We start from the raw sequence: 21,726 nt of genomic DNA, 5'->3' as shown, positions 1-21,726 counted from the left end.
AATCATTGGTTGGTTTCAATTAGTACATTTCAAGATTTGTTTAGAATCTCTTGACACACCTCTAGTGTATTCAAATATATGAAATGGATCTTATCAAAATGAGAATGAATTTCAAGGTAGGAATGGGGTTGGATCTAAGGGTTCCTACAAGTAAATGGGTGTGGGTGCAGACTCTGAGACTGTGTGCTGGTGTGACTGACTGTATCACCTGATCTTGATGGCTGTGGCATGTTGTCTATCCCAATATTTGATCATCCTGTCAAGGTCCTCTCCCCTGACACTTGTGTGTATGCATCTAGGTCCTGCATGGTAGAAGAGTCCGGAACCTTGGAATCACAACTTGAGGCAACCAAGGTAAGAAAGAATCCCTCATCATTTATGCTATAGACCAGGGTTTCACAACCCTCTCCTCAGGCCCCACCTGTTGTTTTGCATTTTTGTTTTAAGCCTAAACTAGCACAACTGATTGAGTTAGTCAAAGGCTTAGTGATTAGTTGACTAATACAATCAGGTGTGCCAGTTTAGGGTTAAAATAAACATTTGAAACGTATGGGGGGCCATCTTGGCTATTTCAAATCAAATAAAAATGTATTTGTCACATGCAACGAATACAACGGGTGTAAACTTTACGGTGAAATGGTTTCTTTACGAGCCCTTCCAAATAATGCAGAATTTAAAATAATATCAGGAGGAATAAAATACACAGGTCAGTATTCACAAGGCCGCAGAGCCAGACGGATTACCAGGATGTGTACTCCGAGCATGCGCTGACCAACTGGCAAATGTCTTCACTAACATTTTCAACCTCTCCCTGGCCGAGTCTGTAATGCCAACATGTTTCAAGCAGACCACCATAGTCCCTGTGCCCAAGAACACTAAGGTAACCTGCCTAAATGACTACCGACCCGTAGCACGTCTGTAGCCATGAAATGCTTTGAAAGGCTGGTCATGGCTCACATCAACACCATTATCCCAGAAACCCTAGACCCACTCCAATTTGTATACCGCACCAATAGATCCACAGATGATGCAATCTCTATTGCACTCCACACTGCTCTTTCACACCTGGACAAAAGGAACACCTACATGAGAATGCGGTTCATTGACTACAGCTCAGCGTTCAACACCATAGTGCCTTCAAAGCTCATCATTAAGCTAAGGACCCTGGGACTAAATACCTCCCTCTGCAACTGGATCCTGGACTTTCTGACGGGCTGCCCCCAGGTGGTAAGGGTAGGTAACAACACATCCACCACACTGATCCTCAACACAGGGGCCCCTCGGGTGCGTGCTCAGCCCCCTCCTGTACTCCCTGTTCACTCTTGACTGCACGGCCAGGCACAACTCCAACAAGTTTGCTGATGACACAACAGTGGTAGGCCTGATCAGACAATGATGAGACAGCCTATAGGGAGGTCGTCAGAGACCTGACCGTGTGGTGCAAGGACAACAACCTCCCTCAACGTGATCAAGACAAAAGAGATGATTGTGGACTACAGGAAAAGGAGGACCGAGCATGACCCCATTCTCATCAACGGGGCTGTAGTGGAGCAGGTTGAGAGCTTCAAGTTCCTTGGCGTCCACATCAACAAACTAACATGGTCCAAGCACACCAAGACAGTCATGAAGAGGGCACAACAAAACCTATTCCCCCTCAGGAGACTGGAAAGATTTGGCATGAGTCCTCAAAAGGTTCTACAGCTGCACCATCGAGAGCATCCTGACTGGTTGCATCACTGCCTGGTATGGCAACTGCTCGGCCTCTGACCGCAAGTCACTACAGAGGGTAGTGCGTACGGCCCAGTACATCACCGGAGCCAAGCTTTCTGCCATCCAGGACCTATATACCAGGCGGTGTCAGAGAAAGGCCCTAAAAATGGTCAAATACTCCAGCCACCCTAGTCATAGACTGTTCTCTCTGCTACCACACGGCAAGCAGTACCAGAGCGTCAAGTCTAGGTCCAATAGGCTCCTATAGCTTCTACCCCCAAGCCATAAGACTCCCGAACAGCTAATCAAATGGCTACACAGACTATTTGCATTGCCCCCCCACGACACTGCTGCTACTCTGTTATCTATGCATAGTCACTTTAATAACTCTACCTAAATGTACATATTACCTCGACACCGGTGCCCCCGCACATTGACATTGACTCTGTACCGCTCCCCCTGTATATAGCCCCGCTATTGTTATTTACTGCTGCTCTTTAATTATTTGTTATTCTTATTTCTTTTTTTTAGGTATTTTCTTAACTGCATTGTTGGTTAAGGGCTTGTAAGCAAGCATTTCACTCTAAGGTCTACACCTGTTGTATTCGGCGCATGTGACATAACATTTGATTTGATATACACAGCAAGTACCAATTATATTTCAGCTGTATTGACTACTTTTGTAATTGCATACCCTCACCCTTCTGTGTGCCACTCTGTCTGTAGCGCAAGCACCAGGAGATCCGGGCAATGCGTAGCCAGCTGAAGAAGATTGAGGACCTTGGCGCGGCCATGGAGGAGGCTCTGATCCTGGACAACAAGTACACAGAACACAGCACGGTGGGCCTGGCCCAGCAGTGGGACCAGCTAGACCAACTGGGCATGAGGATGCAGCACAACCTGGAGCAGCAGATCCAGGCCAGGTCAGAGAGACACACACACATACAGTACCTCACAAGCAGTGAACATATTTCCTAATCTTGTCAAATCTCTCTTCCACCATAGGAACACCACTGGAGTGACAGAGGATGCCCTGAAGGAGTTCAGCATGATGTTCAAGTGAGTGGCGGCCATTTTATTTTAACACGATGTTCAAGTGAGTGGCGGCCATTTTAACACGATGTTCAAGTGAGTGGCGGCCATTTTAACACGATGTTCAAGTGAGTGGCGGCCATTTTAACACGGTGTTCACGTGAGTGGTGGCCATTTTAACACGATGTTCAAGTGCGTGGCGGCCATTTTAACACGGTGTTCAAGTGAGTGGTGGCCATTTTAACACGGTGTTCAAGTGAGTGGCGGCCATTTTAACGATGTTCAAGTGAGCGGCGGCCATTTTAACACGGTGTTCAAGTGAGTGGTGGCCATTTTCACCATACCTTCTAGTCATACCAAGTAGTTGCTTAAAGTAAAGAAACTCCCAATAATCTCAACCATGTTATCTTTGCTCCCAGGCACTTTGACAAAGAGAAGTCTGGCCGTCTGAACCACCAGGAGTTCAAGTCGTGTCTGCGCTCGCTGGGTTACGACCTGCCCATGGTGGAGGAGGGAGAGCCAGACCCAGAGTTTGAGTCCATCCTCGACACGGTCGACCCCAACAGGTCAGCAACCCCAGCTCTTCTCACTCATCTCTACTTGGGGTTTTCGATCAGTAGTTTGAGCAAAGCCAACATTCACAAGAATGTGATTTTATTCAGAATGGGTGTGTCTTGTTGCCTCATTTTCTATTCTTGGGTTTTTTGCTTTATGGGTAGCTGATTTAATTGTGTATTTTCCAGGGATGGCAACGTGTCCTTGCAGGAGTACATGGCCTTCATGATCAGCCGCGAGACAGAGAACGTCAAGTCCAGCGAGGAGATTGAGAGCGCCTTCCGAGCCCTCAGCGTCGATGCGAAGCCCTACGTTACCAAGGAGGAGCTCTACCAGGTACTTAGTCCGGTCTTACCTCCATCACTTTCTGGCTCTGTCACAGTGCTTATAGAAATGAGTATTAAATAGGACCAGCATTTGAGTATGAGCTTCAGCCATAAGTTGCGCATTTATAAATGTCTCTTAAATAACTTAACAAAACTTAAAAGTTTAAAAATCCTCATACCTGACCATCTCTTCTCCTCTTCATTCAGAATCTGTCCAAGGAACAGGCAGACTACTGCATCTCGCACATGAAGCCCTACCTAGACAGCAAGGGCCGGGAAATGCCCTCGGCCTTCGACTTTGTCGAATTCACCCGCTCGCTTTTCGTCAACTGATCCAGTGACCAATCGGGATGCGTTTGTCACGCACACATACAAAAACACGGCTGAAACTGCATGATTCTGACACTAGAATACTCCATAGCTATATATATATCTCACTCTTTGTGCTTCACTGTCAATAGCCTAGTGGATCTGTTTGCATTTGAATGTTTTAGTGCTTTCGCTGGATTTAAGAACCTATAGATATGGTATGCTGTAACATCACAATAAGGACTGCGGTGTGGTTTAATAAACGCTACTGGTTAGAACTGGAAATGTGTTCTCTGTGCCTTTATTACATGTTTTCAGTACAAAAAAAATTATTAGTCTTAATAACCAGTTCAGTAATATTTGATGTTTCACCATCACAAAAGATAACAAATCCATCTAAAATAATATGGCACAAAAACCCACGTTCTTCTACCTATATACATCCACAGATGTGCCAGCAACCTTGCACGGAGACGACCCTGTTATTCTGTAATTTCATTGGCCCTCTCCTTCCTGCCTCGACTCACTCTGCCACCTCATTAGCTAGTTGCTCCAGCTTGGCAGTCTCTCGGGGCCCCTGTTCCGTCAGCTCCGTGCTTAGGTGCCAGATGTTGACGGAGCCGTCGGCGTTGCCCACCGCTAGGAGGTCTTTCCGTCTGGGGTTGAACTCCAGGCAGTAGACTGGTTGGCCACCCGTCAGCTGGTCTAGGGTGGCTGCTGGTCTCAGGGACTTCCTGCCCAGATCAAATATCTGCACCAGACCTGGGAAGAGAGAAGGTTATGGGATTTTAAACTTGGCTGTTTAGTGAAAAACTAAAAGGTTAATTGATGAACTGGTGTGTTAACTTTACATCAAGATGTGCCATTGTTTTTAGCGGTTAGGGATTGTTTCGGAATTATCATAAGTCTGAATGGGGGGCGCCCTTAATGATTTTCAATATATTAACTGTGGCTCAAGTCACACCATTTATAGCGAAGTTCTGTGAACCAATTGAGAATGAGCTGAAATAGAGCATACCTTGTCCTGTGGCTGCAGCAAAGAGGAGGGGCCTTGTTGGTGACCAGCGTACCCCGAACACATACGAGTCGGACACCCGCAGCGAGAGCAGCGGATCGGGCTGCAGCAGAGAGTGAAGATGGGCCAGGCCGTCGGTCCCCACACTGACAAACAGGTTCCTTAGACATGAAATGGGAGACAACTAGATCATAACTTTGATTCATTGACAGAATATGTTACTATAAAGCATTTTACAGCTGTAGAGTTAAAAACTTATTACGAGATGCGAGTTAGCTACACGCTTCCAAATGTACTATAGGAACAGGGCAAACTGTTTAACAAACAACAGGTAAACATGAATAGTACTGGTTCATTCCTGGGTTTTGGCATCAAAACACAGTATAATGACAAATTCAGAGTTCCGAGTAAAGAAATGTTCAATTCTCTTATTTTTGTAAATCTTAAACCATAGTCTCAAGCATTCAGTCTGGTTAATTTCTCACTAAAACCACCTTCAGGCCTGACCTGAACCATGGGGAAAATCTCATTTGCACTCCTTGTGTCATCTCCTTCTCAAAACCCATTGGAGGTCAGAGGGGAGGGACCTATGGCTTTCTCATCCAAAGGGATGTGAGAAGTATGCAATTGATCTTCTCACCTGTGGAAAGGGGAGCAGTGCAAGGAGTGGACAGGGCCTCCTCGGGGGCTGAAGGAGAACTGGGCTGGGGCACGCAGAGTCACACTCTCTCCATCGGGAGGTGCCGCCGCCAGCGTCTGGGCTGAGAAAGAGCACTTAAGGACCAGGCCGCTTTCGGAGCCCACCAGGAATGTGTCCAAGTCCCAGGGGGACAGGGCCAGGGAGGTGACCCCCACATTGCTGCTCCCTCTGTTCTGTAGCAGGCAGGCAGGTACCATTACAAGAACAACATCAGAAGGAGAGTAATTTTTGAAGGTTTAAGAAAATGTCTATAGATAAATGTCTGTTTCAGACAATTTTGTAAACAACACAATCATATTTCATCTATTAAATCACATTTTCACGGTCTGTAAATCACCACGTTGGCCCCTGTATCCCGAGTCTCACCTTGCTCAGTGCACTGTTGTGAGGCACCTGCTGTCTGATGAGGGCAAAGCCGGCACTGAGCACCAGCCTCCCCTCGTCTGAGTCCACTGTCCACAGCAGCACCCTGCCCCCAGAACCAGCACTCAGCACCACCATCTCCCCTCGCCTTGGTCCAGGGACCCAGGCTACCTGAAAACACACTTGTTCAGACCTATGTCCTGTTTATTACGACTTGCAACTGAAAATGTGTGTTTCTTATTGGACAAGTCCAGGTTGTCCTTCAGTTTCAATCCCCTGTCAGGTACCTAATGAACACAACCCTGCTATCAAAAATCTTACTGTCGTCATCCCATAAAGACTCTCACCACTATGTGATATTCATGTGGTTTATTAGTAATATACAAGGGACCTACAGTACATAGGGACTGTGTACAAATTACACCATGAGAATAACCAATACTAGGTAAAGCATTTACCATCAGTTAACATGTGTCCTCCTGAATAAAGGTGTATTTTAGTGCCATAGGAGACAGCATGTGGTATCTATACCTGGTAGACTGGCTCCCGGTGAGTGTCGGTCGACATTCCTGTTTGCGCCAAAATTAGGTCCTGTGTCCTGTTTGTGTCCCAGACCACTACCTCTCCACTGTAAAGACCCCCTTGTGGCGTTGGGTAGATGGTGAGAGAAGTAAGGAGTGAGCTACACAGGACCGTTGTATTTATGTACTAAGATCAGTTGGTGATCAAACCACTGGCAGAAGCAATATGGAAGTGCATACCAGCTATGAGAGAGGGTTGAGAGGGGTGGAAGGACAGAGACATGACTGGCCTGGCCACATCTATGACCATGTCTGGTCGCTTGGGGTTCAGGCCTCTGCGGTCCAGGTTCCAAGTGCACACACAGGACTTCTCTGTGCTCCAGTCTCCGTCATCAACACTGAGACAGATAGATCACTGTTCACCTCAAGTTCTGGCTACAAAACTACGATGTTGGCAAACATGATGGCAAATGAATGTGAAGTTTGAACATACCGACCGAAGGCGCAGGCGATTACTGAACCTGTGCAACTCCAGGATATGCTGGTAACTTGAAGACCCTTCTCCTGGGCACTGGGGTGCTGGAGACAATGTATGCATGAAACCTATACATAAACACATTTTAGAATTGACAATTCAACAGGGGGAAATGCACAAAAAAAATTGTCCAATATCAAATCAAATTTGTCATATGCGCCGAATAGAACAGGTGTAGACCTTACCATGAAATGCTTACTTACAAGCAGTTAACCAACAATGCAGTTTTAATAAAGAGTTAAGATAATATTTACTAAATAAAATAGTTTTTTTTAAATTTATTTTTACATGGAAGTAATGCACACTGAGATATTGCACATTTTGTTAGTGTGTTACTTATACTATTCTCACCGTCTCGTTCTGATCCTCCCAAATCACGTCGAACCCATCAAACGCATGACTCTTGGCGTTGCTGCCCAACTCCTTGACAACCATGTCCTCCACTCGATGCAGGAAGTCCCTCAGCCCGGGAGACTCTGGTCGGAGCTCACCTTTAAGGGGGAGTTGGTATATGAGGTGGTCTTGTGGATCCGTCTGGGTGCCATTATCTGCATTAAGCAGGGGCTGTATTTCAGCCTCAGCTGTGTGTACGGGCCGGGTTTGACAACCTCTCTGAAAAACCAACAGACATAGCCTGCTAGGATTATATTAGGCCTATATAAAATGTTAAAACATGCCCATAACTGGCTTGATGATTGTCAATTAGAAATTTTGCATTGCAAAAATGATGTTTCTGACTGCAGTTGACCCAAGTGAGTCAGTAATTCCACCAACTGTTGATGAGAAACCCATTTTTGTGTACCATGTCATTATTCAACTACCTACTAATATGTTCAGAAATGTGTTGGGCTTCACAACAACGCTGAAAATGACACGTTGGACAATGCACGTGGTCAGCCCACAACCAACACTGATCAGGATGTGCCGACTGTTGCTCCAGACCATCATCGCTAACTAGCTAACTATTTTGGCTAGCTAAAAGAAGGCATTGATTCTCAGATTCAGGAGCTTCAGCAATATTAGACACTGGTAGTATTCATGTGTCTGATCTTTTCAGGGTCTATAGCCTTGTCATATATGGCCAGGTAAGTAAACGTACACGAAATAGTTAGCTAAACAAAAAATCAGATAGCATGCCATAGCAAAACTCTGATGCTAGCTAACTAGGTTGTCAACAGAACATACCGATTCCTGTGCAAACTGTTGCGATTTCCTCCACAGCGACTCAACGCCCAAGGCATCCAAAGTTTCATCAGTGAACATGATTACTGTGCCTCATAGACGTACCTGTGTAGCTAGTAGCACATTAATAATATCCCCGTACGGCTTTACACTTCAGTGAACTTAATTGTATCTATTCAACACAAACAGCCATGTTTAGAGATGGATTTACTTCCGTTTATCGCTGCTTCCTTGGAAACACTTCGACGATGGAACCAATCCGTTTTTTTTCTAAGCACCATGCGCATTCCCCTCTCATTGGTCCGGCGTCGTCATTTTGGCCGTTGGAATACTTTTACAATGCACCCTTCCTTCTTCCCTCGAAGTAATCGGTGATTTGATTGGTGAAAGCAATAACTTGTTTGGTATTACAAATGGGTGACAAGGAGTGCCACGCAGGCTAGGTCTGACCTGGTGCAAGAATTTCGACAGGGGCACACTGTCTGGGACAGTTTATATTATTTATTTCTCAAGCATTTGTGGTAGAATTCTTGCCTGCCAAGCAGGGGAAGGGCATGTTTTATTTTAAGTATTTGGAATATACAGAATGCATTTCTGAGTAGACAGTCAGTGGTTCCATTAAATATGAATGACCCATCCATCAGTCAATCATAGATTTATAAAAAAAAGACTTGATTTAACAGTTATGGTGATCAACTGACTGGCTGTTGTGACTACAGAACAAGAATGGATGACCTTGAAAATCTGATGATCAGTAGAAGGCTCTCCAGACAGTAACAATTATTTCCCCATCAGCCTGAATTAGATATTTTACCCCCACAACACACATTGTGTCAAAACAATTCAGAAACTACCCCAAACACTTGTGTATACATTTATTGTAACAAAGCAACTGGTACACTTAAATGTTAATGTGAACAGTTTTCCAGTGGAAAAGGTGGAGATCACTAGTATATCCTATGAGATTCTATCTATAGGGTCTCTACCTTTTTTCCCTTAACCTGTTAATTAGCCAAGCTCAAAATTACAAGAGGACATTGTTTGGGTTTTGTTTTTATTAAAAATGTAATTTTCAAACCTCATGGGTGTCTGTAAAACATTACAATGAAAAGTCAATCAACATAAACCCAAATGTTGAGGTGTCAAATGCCCACTTACCCCACCAAACCCCATTTAACTGTCTACAATAATAACCGTGTCATATCAAGATATCAACCCCAAAACATTTACAAATCGCTGACAGGAACAAGCCGGTGCTTTCCGTTAGTACAATGCATGACGAAGAAAATGTGTCAAACCCCAGAAGACCCCCCCCCCCAAACTCTGCATTAAAGAAAATTTATAAAATAAAACGTGGCCAGGGATGCTAAGTTATCACCGCACAATTGCTTATCTTTATTCAACTCACAAGTTAACAGAAAACTTAATTATCATACATATAAATTGCTATTCGACTTTATTTTAGTCTAAGATGACGTGCAGAATGCTTGTACTTTTATTGGTCTTCATGGACATGTGTAGCAGTTTTATGACACGCGAGACGGCAGAGTTTTCTGATCTGGGAATTTACTCGTCTTCAGACATGGTATGGACAGGCGGAAGCTTGTGGAACAGGAGACAGAGCACAAAATAATACAAAAATAAAATGAAAACAAAGCTTCTTGCTCCCAAGCGTTGAAGGATGATTAGAAGGAAAGAATGGGCAAAGGTATAGGTTGGAATATGTCCTTTTCTGCCTTAATCATCCTCGCCGTCATCCTGTAGAAAAGAGATACACATTAAACCCCATGCCTGTAAAGACAAACATTTCAGACAAGTGGCAGTCTCCAACAATTTTTTTATAACGTAGACAATATTGTCCAAACAAGACCGGAGTGAATGAACTCCACCATACCTCTCCATCTTCTCCTTCCTCGTCGTCATCTTCCTCTCCTTCCTCATCTCCTTCCTCATCGATGTCCTCCAAGCCCTCTTCCTCATCGTCCTCACCTTCCCCTTCCTCATCATCCATGTCAGGGACCTTGTCGAGTTGAAATGTTATATGAATACGAGTTCCCAAACACAAATCTTATTGCCAGCATGAGACGATTTACATTCCAGAATCTAGGCATCCAGTTGAGATGTCTAGGTGGCTGGATATGGTTTAGTCATGTTCCGTAGAACCCTATGGTTATACAACACACTTCTGAAAGTGTCCCCAGAACACCCTTTAGAAAAATCTTGCAGATTTCACCTTTTACAGAGCCACTTTGGTCTAACCCTACGGCCGCAATGCCAAGATATTTTGGATAATTGTAAGAAACATACAGAATACTCTACCAGAGTAAGACTAGGCTGACACCAATTCAAAAATGTTTAGCACACCATGGGCAGTCAACAAAGAACTATGGACAATAGCATGGAATCATACCAGGTAATACTGCAATGGGTTTGGCCAGATGTCATCCTTAACGACCTCTCCTAGTTCGTCTGCCCCTGCGTCGGAGTGATCTGTGAACCAGGTGAAGAAGCTCTCTGGTTCTTCGTGTTGCCTTTTCTTACCAGCTTTGTTCGGCGTTTGGCCGGCACGCTTCGTCAAGTCCTGTGAGAGGGGACAAATTAATAAAAACACAAAAACAGCATGCATTTTGCTTTTCTCCAGCATGACGCCACAAGACAGGACTTGAAATATAATTTTAAAAAACTACATATAAGACACACTGTAAAAATTGAGATGTGTAAACATACCTTTCCAGTCTTCCATTTGATTTCAGTTGACTTCGAAGATGGGTCCCCACTTTCATTCAAGTGAAACTCTTTGGAGAGGATTTTGTTCTCAAAGTACGGGTTCTCATCGAAGTACTGAAATAACAATCTGGTTAATTTACACACCATTATGTTTGAAATGCACAATCAAAAAAAGATGTAAATACTTACAAAATCTATTCTGTAACCCGACTTGATGTCCTCAAACTCAGTCACCTCCACTCTGGTAAGGTAATGAAGTGCCTCCTCATCTTCCTCACCAAGAAGGGCTGAAACTGAGAACAAGAACACATTTACATAGAAAGTTTGTGACCGAACAGTTTGTATATCAACCCCTTAAATCAGACTGATGGAAACATTTGTCATGTGCAGAATCCCACCATGTACAATAAGTATACAATTCCTCAAGAAAAGAACACGAACTAGTAAAATAAGAGCATAATATCTGAACTTACCTTGTGGGTGGTTGACGAATGTAGTGACCCAGAAGTTGGGGATTTTAGCTATGAGGTCTGACCGCTTCTGGAAGAATGGCTGGCGTAACTTATTGTACTTCTGCTCTACTTTTAAAATCTCCTCACTGGCCTGTTCATTCAATCTACAGGGAAGAGAATTGTGCAACACAATTTGATGAGATTGATAAGGTAAAAGGTCAGTCTTATTAACCACAAAAGTTTCAGGATAATTGGCTCACCTGTCAATTTCATTTTGTACTTCGTCAATGTGTTCAATAGCTTCTTGTTGCTCTTTTTCTGAAAGAGATTAAATTTGTGTTAATTTTCTTGAAATAAATTAATGAAATTGGATGGGCATGTACATGTAGAACATCTTGATGGTACAAATAAAGACATGGTAAAGAACCAACCAACGTAAACAACGTATAGTACATAAAGACTTGCGCATTGGGTACCCAAGCTAAGCATTCCACCATCTTTTGTAGTAACGATTAGCTCTCAAGCTATGAAGTAGCTCTCTAGCTAAACTAGCCAAAGTACTCTGATGCAGCTTCCTGCTGTTTCTCAAGGCCGCGTGGTTTGAATGAAGTGGCCGCCGCACGCTGGGGACTGGTTTCGCCCCTCAGACAGCCGGTCGGCATTATAGCCGACTATTAGTATCTTACTAGTGCAATATTTTTGCAGTAATCTATAAATCTGTGTCGACCCTAGTGCTGCATTTTGTTCGTTTACAATGGCAAGTAAGTACTTCTACGCGTGGGTGCAAACCGCGATGGCGGAGCAACAATGAATGTTGGGCCTCACGCAAACAAATGTTAGCTTGCTAGCCAACTTAGCTACCGCATTTGTTAGTCTACTAACTAGCTGGCCATTTCGCAAACAACGTTAGTTAACAAAACATGTGTAAGGTACTTAACCTTCAGAAGTTACTTTAATTTGGAAGTACACGCGAATTACTCCCAAACCTGCGTGGCACAATGAGCTTGTGCAAGGCACAACATGGCCTCCTCCAACGACGTTGTAGCATAGTTGGCTAGCCAGTTAGCTAGCAAGTTCTGTTCTCACTACTAGTCCTGCGCGAGCCATCACATTTCACCGTTCGCTAAAGCCTCCATCAAATAAGTACATCGTTTCGTACCAACTAAAGAGTGGTCGCTTAACCAAAAGTATACGCCATGGTAACAGTTTTGCAATATAAAAACTATAAATTGCGTTGTATAGGAGGCCGCCATTTCTTACCGGAGGTCTCGTCCGCTCCATCATGATTAGAGTTTTCCTTCCTAACGACTTTCGCCGACGAGGCTGCCATGATTTTCGAACACCGTAGATGTTTGCGTCAGAATATTTATTCCCTGTTGTTTAGACTTCTCCTCGGGGAAGAGAAAGGTGAAGTTCCACCTTGAATGGTGGAGAGTGCAAATAAAGCGTGTCGTGAACGAGAGGCTTTGCTCATGCACACACACTCTCCTCTTCTCGCGCTCGCCAGAACGCGCATCCCCCACACAAACTCCTCCCCCAACAGAACGGTTTCGCCGTGTTGAAATCGAATACTTTAAAAATACACCCTTCCTTCTTCCCTTGGCGCGATCAAACGATTTCCACTCAAAGTAGTGTTTATATCTCTCCGGGGCTGCAGTTGGATACTGTAGTCATTGTACAGTGTTTGTAATATGGCAAGCCAACCACTGTTAGAAAACCGGATCTAAAACTAAAATGTTTCTTCATATTTTGATGAATGCGCAGCTGTGTGGTTTTGCTTTGTCCAGCCACAGGCAGGCAGCAACTCAAATTTAATCACAAGACAGCCTTTGTGTATTTTGCTCTTTCCTCCTGAGTCCTGCACAAGTCACGAGTTCCTGACGAAGGGAGTAACAAACCGAAGATAGACCAAATCAAACTAACCTTTACCACTGCTGTGTAACATGGTATATAGGTGAACGTGTTTCTTCTGAATATTAGGTCGTGAAAATGCTTTCATTTGAGGAAATAAAATCTTCTTTAGATCATGCAGGACAGTCTCACGTCCTGCAATTTTGGTCTGAACTTTCTGGGGATGACAAAAGCACTTTTCTGGTTGAGTTGTCTCAGTTGGACTTAAATGAATTGCGCGAGCACTGTGAACGGGCGGCGGAGTCTGCTAAAACTGATCATTCCGCAACAGCCGCGGACCAGCAAATTGAGCCAGTATCTTCAGAATTCATCGGGAGCATTCGGAAGAGTGATCACACAGCCTTAACTGTCTGGGAAAATGAAGGTAGGCTACTGTATTCTTGATACGAGAAAAGTAAACCCTCAACTAGCTAATTTGAAGTGAAATCAGCAATTGCCAATAACGAAGTAATCCCCGCCTCGGGATGGTGCTGGAGAAAATGTAACCTCTTACATTCATAGACAGCGATATGGGATGCAAGGATTGACCATCCACGATATAAAAAGTATAGTTTTAAGCATGTTTTAAATCTATACAGTGTTTTTTTTTAATGTATTTATTTTTTATACAATGTTTAGAAACATTACTCCATTACTGAACATTGGAGTAGGTATCCAAGCGTTTAAAGAGAGTTGGGCCAGTAACCGAAAGGTTGCCGGTTCGATTCCTCTTGCGGAATAGGTGCAACATCTGTTGATGTGCCCTTGAGCATGGCACGTAATCCTAATTGCGCCTGTAATTTGCTCTGGATAAGAACGTCTGCTAAATGACTACGGTAAAATGTAAAATTTGTGAAACAAGTGTATATTTGTGGGGCTCTGATGCGGTACGACAGTTGAACTAATCTTATCAAATCTAATTTATTTGTCACATGCGCCAAATACAACAGGTAGACCTTACCGTGAAATGCTTATGTACGAGCCCTTAACCAACAATGCAGTTCAAGAAATAGATTTTAAGAAAATATTTACTAAATAAACTTAAGTAAAAAATAAACACAATAAAATAACAATAGCAAGTCTATATATTGGTGACTGGAGTCGTTGACAATTTTTTGGGCCTTCCTCTGACACCGCCTAGTATATAGGTCCTGGATGGCAGGAAGCTTGGCCTCAGTGATGTACTGGGCCGTATGCACTACCCTCTGTAGCGCCTTACGGTTGATGCCGAGCAGTTGCCATACAAGGCAGTGATACAACCGGTCAGGATGCTCTCGATGGTGCAGCTGTATAACCTTTTGAAGGATCTGGGGACCCATGCCAAATCTTTTCACTCTCCTGAGGGGGAAAAGGTGTTGTCGTGCCCTCTTCACAACTGTCTTGGTGTGTTTGGACCATGATAGTTTGTTGATGATGTGGACACCAATGAACTTTAAACTTTTGACCCGCTCCACTAAAGCCCCGTTGGTGTGAATGGGGGTGTGTTTGGTCCTCCTTTTCCTGTAGTCCACGATCAGCTCCTTTGTCTTGCTCACGTTGAGGGAGAGTTTGTTGTCCTGGCACCACACTGCCAGGTCTCTGGCCTCCCCTATAGGCTGTCTCATCATTGTCGGTGATCAGGCCTACCTACCACTGTTGTCAGCAAACTTAATGATGGTGTTGGAGTCGTGCTTGGCCATGCAGTCATGGGTGAACAGGGATTACAGGAGGGGACTAAGCATGCACCCCTGAGGCATTTCTAAGTTATATTCTTCAAGAATCAATGGGTAATGTTAATTATAAATCCCAACATTTATTTAGCAATTGCAGATTGCCCCTTTTTAAATATTTTTTTTAAAATAATTGAGTGACTCAATTTTGCTACACTTGGAATTGTCACGACTCGTGTAAAATTTGAGAAGTATCTAATGCTCCTGTAACCAAATTTCAACATATTTTTTAGAATATGCCTTTATTTTCTGCAAAATCCCACATCCCACTAAAAGTTACAAACTTACATATGCGAGATCAGGATGGTTCGTACGAGACTACAAAGAGGGGTGGGCTATCATCTGATCATAGCGAATGTAGATTATGTAAATCAGATAGCTAGTTAGCTACACTGTTGAAACAATTCCAACTAGTCTTTACTTGTGATTGGAGTTCATTCTGCTGCTGACATCTGCCTCTTAGGCTTACTAACAAACAGTCGAATTGAAGCCTTCCCTTGCAACTCAAAAGGAAGCCACTTCTACACTACCGTTCAGAGCTGGTTGCTTCCCACTGGGCACAGACGTCAATTCAACATCTATTCGACGTTGATTCAACGTCGTTGAATTGAAATGGCGTGGAAACAACGTTTATTCAACCAGTGTGTGCCCAGTAGCTTCTGCCTGCAGGAGGAGTGTAGGTGCCAGCGCTCATGGGGTCAGTGAAGTGGGGGAGGGGGAAATTAGCTAGTTTGATGGGAAATTAATTTAAATAACAAGAGAGAAAACAATGAAAAAATGTAATGATTAAAAAAAACTCTCTCTCATAGGAGGGCAAAAGGGCAGGTGCTCAGGCACCCTTAGACCTCTATCTGTGCATGTGCCTGGGTCCCACTGTCATTTGAATGTATGGCAATTACACTTACATTTTGATCAAGCATAGGTCAGGGATTCCCAAAATGTGTATTTTTTTGTTGTAATGGTAAATGAGGACTGTCAGGCCACTGTAGTGCACCAACATAGTAGCTTACTCTATAAAACCACAGCAAATGCAAATGTTGATACGAACACCTGTTTGGTGAATGTCAGTGTCAACCTTGTTTCTTTGGTTTGTCTGTGCTTTGTCATGGTGCTGTAATGATTGTTTTCTTTCCTCTGGTATTGTCCTTTTACAGGGTTTTTGCAAATTTCCCAGAACAGAGTGGCTGTGCTGCTGTTGGCTGGTGGCCAGGGGACCCGTCTTGGGGTTCCATACCCCAAAGGGATGTACAATGTGGGTCTCCCGAGCAGCAAAACTCTGTATCAAATTCAGGCAGAGCGCATCTGCAAAATACAGGAGCTGACGAATGCAAAGCATGGATCAAAGTGCACAGTACCATGGTGAGATCTCATGGCCGTCAATTGACTGCTCTCATTTTATGAGCTGGCACAATTTCAATATGTGCAGAATCAGAATCAGAAACACATGATCAAAATAAAAAACAGTGCTCTTAAACTGCAGATCACACAATATTATATTTGCAAACTTCAAAGTTCTCAATTTGACTGAGCGTTCCTGCTCTCTGACATTGGTTTTCCTCTATGTGCTCTATGCTACTGTTCTGCCATCATCAGGTACATCATGACCAGTGAGTTTACCCTGGATCCTACCAAGAAGTTCTTCCAGGAGAATAAGTACTTTGGTCTGGATCCCTCTGACGTGGTCATGTTTGAGCAAAGGATGATCCCTGCTGTGACCTTTGATGGAAAGGTCATCCTACAGGACAAAGGGAAGATAGCTATGGCCCCAGGTAAGAAAATGGCATGGTGTGTGTTGGCAGATTAAAGTGAAGTTTTTGTTAAAGTAGGAATATGTAACTTTTTGGGCAACCCGACCAAATTCATATAGAAATGTGTTACAGATCTGTCATTCTCGTTGAAAGCAAGTCTAAGAAGCAGTAGGCTATTTCGATGCTTCTCGTTCTAAATTTTTCGTTTTTCATCTTTTACTTTCAGTTTTGTACACCAGTTTCAAACAGCTGAAAATACAATATTTTTGGTTATGGAAAACATTTCACGGTAGTTTAGATGGTATAATGAGTCTCTACTCCCCTCAAACTCAACTCTGGACCTCAAAGCCAGTTCCACTGCATTTTTTCATTGTTCCCATTTAATCAGCGACTGCTTTAGACTTGGGACACCAGGTGTGTGCAATTAATTATTAGGTAGAGCAGAAAACCAGCATGCTCCGGACCTCGTAGGGTAAGAATACTCCTGCTTTACACAATGACTGCTTGTTTTGTCACATAAACTGAAATTAGGCTAACTATTAGAATTTTAACAATCAGGAAATGGCATATTCTCATTCACCCCTTTAGATTTGTGTGTATTAGGTAGTTGTTGGGGAATTGTTAGATTACTTGTTAGATATTACTGCACTGTTGGAACTAGAAGCACAAGCATTTCGCTACACCCGCAATAACATCTGCTAACCATGTGTATGTGACCAATACAATTTGATTTGATTTCTGCATATTGCATCTTTAATGCAATTTAGTTGATAGGGGCAGTGCATATGAATCCATGATTCTCTTTTCCGTCTCTCTAACCTTTTAGATGGAAACGGTGGCCTGTACCGAGCTCTGGTGGATAACAAGGTACTTGAGAACATGGAAAAGAGGGGTGTGGAGTACCTCCACGTCTACTGTGTAGACAACATCCTGGTCAAAATGGCCGACCCCATCTTCATTGGTTTCTGCGTGAGCAAAGGAGCAGACTGCGGTGCCAAGGTAAACGAAAGGGAATCATCACACCCACAGTGTAATCATGCGGGCATGTTTTCCTGATCCACACTTATTAGGTTGTATACTTGTTATAACTTGGTCACATGCATGTTATTTATATGCACATTTGGTTCTACGTTCTTAAGATTTCAAATGTTATGATAGTTGACATGACTATTTCCAGGTAGTTGAGAAGGCGTACCCAGCGGAGCCAGTGGGCGTGGTGTGCAAGGTGAAGGGGGTGTACCAGGTGGTGGAGTACAGCGAGCTCCGCCCAGAGACGGCCGAGCAGCGAGACCCAGGAGGAGAGCTGGTGTACAGCGCAGGAAACATCTGCAACCACTTCTTCACACGGCCCTTCCTCAACGAAGTGGCACAGTGAGTGAGATAAAGAGATGTATACTGTAATGGGGCAAAAATAAAACCACTATGTACAAGTCATGTGCACAACACTTCAGTAAGAAGAAGAAGAAAAAAATGAAAACAATTCTTACTGAAAGTAATGGTTGAATAAATTAAATTAACATTAATTTCTGGAATGCAATGAGTTGAAATTACATGGACCCCACTCCTGCACAATTTTGCACACTGTCACTGTCTTGTCATATTGTATTGCTGATACAACTGTCTGGGCAAAACCAACTTGTGATATAACAGTTTGTAATGTCTTCCATTCGTCCACCTATCTCCTCAGGAAGTTTCAGGGCCAGCTGAAGCAGCACGTGGCACTTAAGAAAGTCCCTTTTGTGGACAGAGAAGGAAACCTGGTGAAACCCACCAAGCCCAATGGGATCAAAATGGAGAAGTTTGTTTTTGATGTCTTTCAGTTTTCAAGGTGAAATTCAAATTTTGTGACTGATTTGCATTACACAATTTTCCTACAGTTTCCAATATTTTAATGATATTCTAGACAATTTTACTAACGTTACATAGTAACCATAAATTGACTGCTTATTTTACCAAAATTATTGCTTGTTTAAACATAATGTAATATTAATGCATGTAAAATATAATGTAAACGGAACACAGTAAAATATTTTGCTACTGAATGACATTCTCCAGCACACCAAATATGAGACATTTTCCTCCTGACATTGGCAGGAAATTTGTGGCATTTGAGGTTCTGAGAGAGGAAGAATTCTCGCCATTGAAAAATGCTGATGGGGCACCTCTGGACACTCCTACCACAGCCAGACAATCCTTACTGGCACAGCACTACCGCTGGGCGGTGGCTGCAGGAGCCAGCTTCCTGGATGCCCAAGGGAAATCCCTACCTCCTAGACCCAGGTGGGAGTGAGCGCTACTCTACATAAAATATGTGTGTGTGCACTTATCTCACCAATAAATCACAGTTGGGATTATATAAATTGCAGACATCTTGGGGCCTCCCGGGTGGCGCAGTGGTCTAGGGCACTGCATCGCAGCGCTAGCTGCGCCACCAGAGTCTCTGGGTTCGCGCCCAGGCTCTGTCGCAGCCGGCCGCGACCGGGAGCCGGCCTCGTCGTCCGGGTTAGGGAGGGTTTGGCCGGTAGGGATATCCTTGTCTCATCGCGCTCCAGCGACTCCTGTGGTGGCCCGGGCGCAGTGCGCGCTAACCGAGGGGGCCAGGTGCACGGTGTTTCCTCCGACACATTGGTGCGGCTGGCTTCCGGGTTGGAGGCGCGCTGTGTTAAGAAGCAGTGCGGCTTGGTTGGGTTGTGCTTCGGAGGATGCATGGCTTTCGACCTTCGTCTCTCCCGAGCCCGTACGGGAGTTGTAGCGATGAGACAAGATAGTAATTACTAGCGATTGGATACCACGAAAATTGGGGAGAAAAGGGGGTAAAAAAAAGAATTGCAGACATCTTTTATTTTTTCCTATATGTTGTTCTGTCCAGCACCTGAAACATTGGGATAATGATCTATTTCCCTTTTCACATTCTTGTTAGGGTGACACGGGATGAAGACCCACCAGCTGTCTGTGAGATCTCCCCGCTGGTGTCTTTCTTCGGAGAGGTGAGGCCACAACAACAGTTCCTACGTGATGTCACTTCCTGCCCTTATTTCCTCCTATTGGAGTCTCCTAACAATATGACCATTACTATTTAATCTGCAGGGTCCAGTGTTGAGTTTCTCTGTAAGGTTACACTAGACTGAGCAGTTACTTCACCACTCTAATATTGTTAATGTGCACTCATGGCAAATTAGGAAAGTGGTCTGTTTTATTCGTGTCCTCAAGAACATGATATCTACTGGCACTTTCCCATGAGAGTGGGGGGGGGGGGTGTATTTTTTACTCTAAAGGCACACTTTCAAATAAATCGACTTGGACCAATTTTTTTTAGCTAAGTGCGTGGCTCTCAAGTTAAAAAAAAAATCGCTTATACGAGGGAAATGTCGGCTTGAAGTATGGGAGGAGTTAGTGTGAATAGATAATGCAAATCATTACAAGGACACCTATCGCATTATGGCCCCCTCTCACAGACTCCAGTCAGTCTAAACTGCTCAGTCAAGTATGGCAGACTCATCCATATATTTATATGTATATATTCTTATTCCATTCCTTTACTTAGATTTGTGTGTATTAAGTAGTTGTTGTGGAATTATTAGATTACATGTTAGATATTGCTGCAGTGTCGGAACTAGAAGCACAAGCATTTCGCTACACTCGCAGTAACATCTGCTAACCATGTGTATGTGACCAATAACATTTGATTTGACTAAAGCTGCTCTCTCCATATCTGCTCTCTTCATGCCTGTCTCCCCCAGGGTTTGGAGCAGCTGCTGGGACAGAAGGTCCTGACGACTCCCTTCCTTCTGGATGAGAACAGGGCAAAAGAACTCCTCCAGGCCCAGTAGCTAGCTCTACAGTACACTGTTCCCATCAGATGGGTTTACCTCTTGAGCAGTTGAGCCTGTTGATATGAGATGCTCATTCCTTGGCTGAATTTCAAAATGGAGCCCTTTGTTGCCCCTAATGGCATGTTTCTCATAACCAGGGTTGGGTAGGTTACTTTAAGTGTAATCCGTTATTAGTTACCTGTCCAAAATTGTAATCATTGACAACTTTTGGATTACCCTAAATCAGTACTGTAATCTGATTACTTTGTTACTTTTAGATTACTTTCCCCTTAAGAGACATTAGAAGAAGACACAAAGGATACATCAAATGCATTTGGTGTGCCGTTATAGTGGTCTCTGACTTGTGGTCAGACTCGCTCAGGTGGAACAAACTTTAACTTGCGCCTTTTTCAATGCTTAATTGAATGTAATTGAGAAACCGAAAGCTGTCAATGTATCCTAATGTATCCTTTCTGAATTTAAAAGTAATCATCTAGTTTTTCAAAAGTATCTGTAATCTGATAACAATGTTTTAGCTGGTAATGTAACTGATTAGTTGTTTTTTTGGTAATCAGATTAACTGATTACATGTATCAGTTACTCCACAACCATGCTCATAACTATCTGGTCCTTTCAGATTTTCATGAAGTGTTGAGGAAAGGGGACTAAGGGTCTGTTTGGAATTCAGCACCAGAACACAAAGATGCATTGGCAATTGCAAGGGAATTTTTGTATCCACATTTTTTTCATCCTAACATGCTCATTACAATGTTGTCCCATAATCTTCCATGATCTATTGCTTAAAAGGAAACAAATTATTCTAGCACTTTAAGACACATTGTGTTTATCTTCTGATTATACACATTTCAGTTAATTTGATGGACTTTATTTAAACGGGATACACATTTCAGTATGCATTTGGAAAAGTGAAATGGTCTAAAAGTTATTGATAAAGCAAAACTCAAGTACTGTAATCATGATACCTTAATACCAAGGAACTAATCTAAAACATCTGATTATATTTTTACTTTATGATACACTTTGAGGAAATGAATTGACCTTTTTTACCCATTTTGTATAATGTGTCAAATGTTAATGATCAAAGCAACTGTGGAAATTATAAAGCTTTTCTATACCCCA

At 43.3% G+C, this 21,726-nt stretch overlaps 4 protein-coding genes across 9 annotated transcripts in view; 2 read left to right on the top strand and 2 right to left on the bottom strand.

The window, feature by feature from the left end:
* Positions 1-4,217, top strand: part of sptan1 (spectrin alpha, non-erythrocytic 1) — a 51,637-nt gene extending 47,420 nt beyond the window's left edge. For all 5 annotated transcript variants that reach the window (XM_038970744.1, XM_038970745.1, XM_038970742.1 and 2 more), the window contains 6 exons: positions 300-354; positions 2,437-2,633; positions 2,716-2,769; positions 3,162-3,308; positions 3,486-3,633; positions 3,831-4,217. In XM_038970744.1, coding sequence (XP_038826672.1) covers positions 300-354; positions 2,437-2,633; positions 2,716-2,769; positions 3,162-3,308; positions 3,486-3,633; positions 3,831-3,956 — 727 coding nt within the window. In that variant the 3' untranslated portion in view covers positions 3,957-4,217. The remainder of the gene's footprint in view (positions 1-299; positions 355-2,436; positions 2,634-2,715; positions 2,770-3,161; positions 3,309-3,485; positions 3,634-3,830) is intronic.
* A 2-nt stretch (positions 4,218-4,219) lies between these two features.
* Positions 4,220-8,480, bottom strand: dync2i2 (dynein 2 intermediate chain 2). The gene is made up of 9 exons (XM_038970746.1): positions 8,252-8,480; positions 7,418-7,678; positions 7,025-7,134; positions 6,772-6,929; positions 6,542-6,651; positions 6,014-6,181; positions 5,588-5,820; positions 4,951-5,108; positions 4,220-4,694 (listed from the first exon to the last, which is right to left on the bottom strand). Exons 1-9 carry the CDS (start codon positions 8,327-8,329, stop codon positions 4,456-4,458), a joined length of 1,515 nt encoding a protein of 504 aa, XP_038826674.1. The 5' UTR covers positions 8,330-8,480; the 3' UTR covers positions 4,220-4,455.
* Positions 8,481-9,108: 628 nt separating this feature from the next.
* LOC120025808 (protein SET-like) lies at positions 9,109-12,931 on the bottom strand. The gene is made up of 8 exons (XM_038970487.1): positions 12,688-12,931; positions 11,688-11,745; positions 11,449-11,591; positions 11,165-11,268; positions 10,976-11,089; positions 10,659-10,829; positions 10,143-10,268; positions 9,109-10,006 (listed from the first exon to the last, which is right to left on the bottom strand). The coding sequence occupies exons 1-8, from the start codon at positions 12,755-12,757 to the stop codon at positions 9,986-9,988; spliced, it is 807 nt and encodes a 268-aa protein (XP_038826415.1). The 5' UTR covers positions 12,758-12,931; the 3' UTR covers positions 9,109-9,985.
* Positions 12,014-21,726, top strand: uap1l1 (UDP-N-acetylglucosamine pyrophosphorylase 1, like 1). Of its 2 annotated transcripts, none has more exons than XM_038970486.1 (9): positions 12,014-12,188; positions 16,181-16,385; positions 16,620-16,795; positions 17,601-17,773; positions 17,952-18,145; positions 18,462-18,602; positions 18,869-19,054; positions 19,695-19,761; positions 20,515-21,726. In XM_038970486.1, exons 1-9 carry the CDS (start codon positions 12,182-12,184, stop codon positions 20,602-20,604), a joined length of 1,239 nt encoding a protein of 412 aa, XP_038826414.1. In that variant the 5' UTR covers positions 12,014-12,181; the 3' UTR covers positions 20,605-21,726. The 2 variants fall into 2 exon arrangements, with proteins under 2 accessions (XP_038826414.1, XP_038826413.1); XM_038970485.1 differs by lacking the exon at positions 12,014-12,188 and adding an exon at positions 13,001-13,702.

This window comes from Salvelinus namaycush, chromosome 31 (genome assembly GCF_016432855.1).
Source record: "Salvelinus namaycush isolate Seneca chromosome 31, SaNama_1.0, whole genome shotgun sequence".
NCBI lineage: Eukaryota > Metazoa > Chordata > Actinopteri > Salmoniformes > Salmonidae > Salvelinus > Salvelinus namaycush.
Note: the sequence above shows the minus strand (reverse complement) of the source record. Positions and strands in the feature narration are given on the sequence as shown.

Excerpts from the sequence above, each read along its gene's own strand:
- dync2i2 (XM_038970746.1), bottom strand. The coding sequence starts at position 8,329 with ATGTTCACTGATGAAACTTTGGATGCCTTGGGCGTTGAGTCGCTGTGG. Across the intron at positions 7,135-7,417 it reads GGGAGGATCAGAACGAGACG|GTTTCATGCATACATTGTCT; the intron begins GTGAGAATAGTA and ends GTTTATGTATAG. Across the intron at positions 4,695-4,950 it reads TGCTGCAGCCACAGGACAAG|GTCTGGTGCAGATATTTGAT; the intron begins GTATGCTCTATT and ends CTCTCTTCCCAG.
- uap1l1 (XM_038970485.1), top strand. The coding sequence starts at position 13,417 with ATGCTTTCATTTGAGGAAATAAAATCTTCTTTAGATCATGCAGGACAG. Across the intron at positions 19,055-19,694 it reads TCCCTACCTCCTAGACCCAG|GGTGACACGGGATGAAGACC; the intron begins GTGGGAGTGAGC and ends CATTCTTGTTAG. Across the intron at positions 19,762-20,514 it reads TGGTGTCTTTCTTCGGAGAG|GGTTTGGAGCAGCTGCTGGG; the intron begins GTGAGGCCACAA and ends TGTCTCCCCCAG.
- LOC120025808 (XM_038970487.1), bottom strand. The coding sequence starts at position 12,757 with ATGGCAGCCTCGTCGGCGAAAGTCGTTAGGAAGGAAAACTCTAATCAT. Across the intron at positions 11,746-12,687 it reads TGGAGCGGACGAGACCTCCG|AAAAAGAGCAACAAGAAGCT; the intron begins GTAAGAAATGGC and ends AATCTCTTTCAG. Across the intron at positions 11,090-11,164 it reads CGGGTTACAGAATAGATTTT|TACTTCGATGAGAACCCGTA; the intron begins GTAAGTATTTAC and ends TTGTTATTTCAG.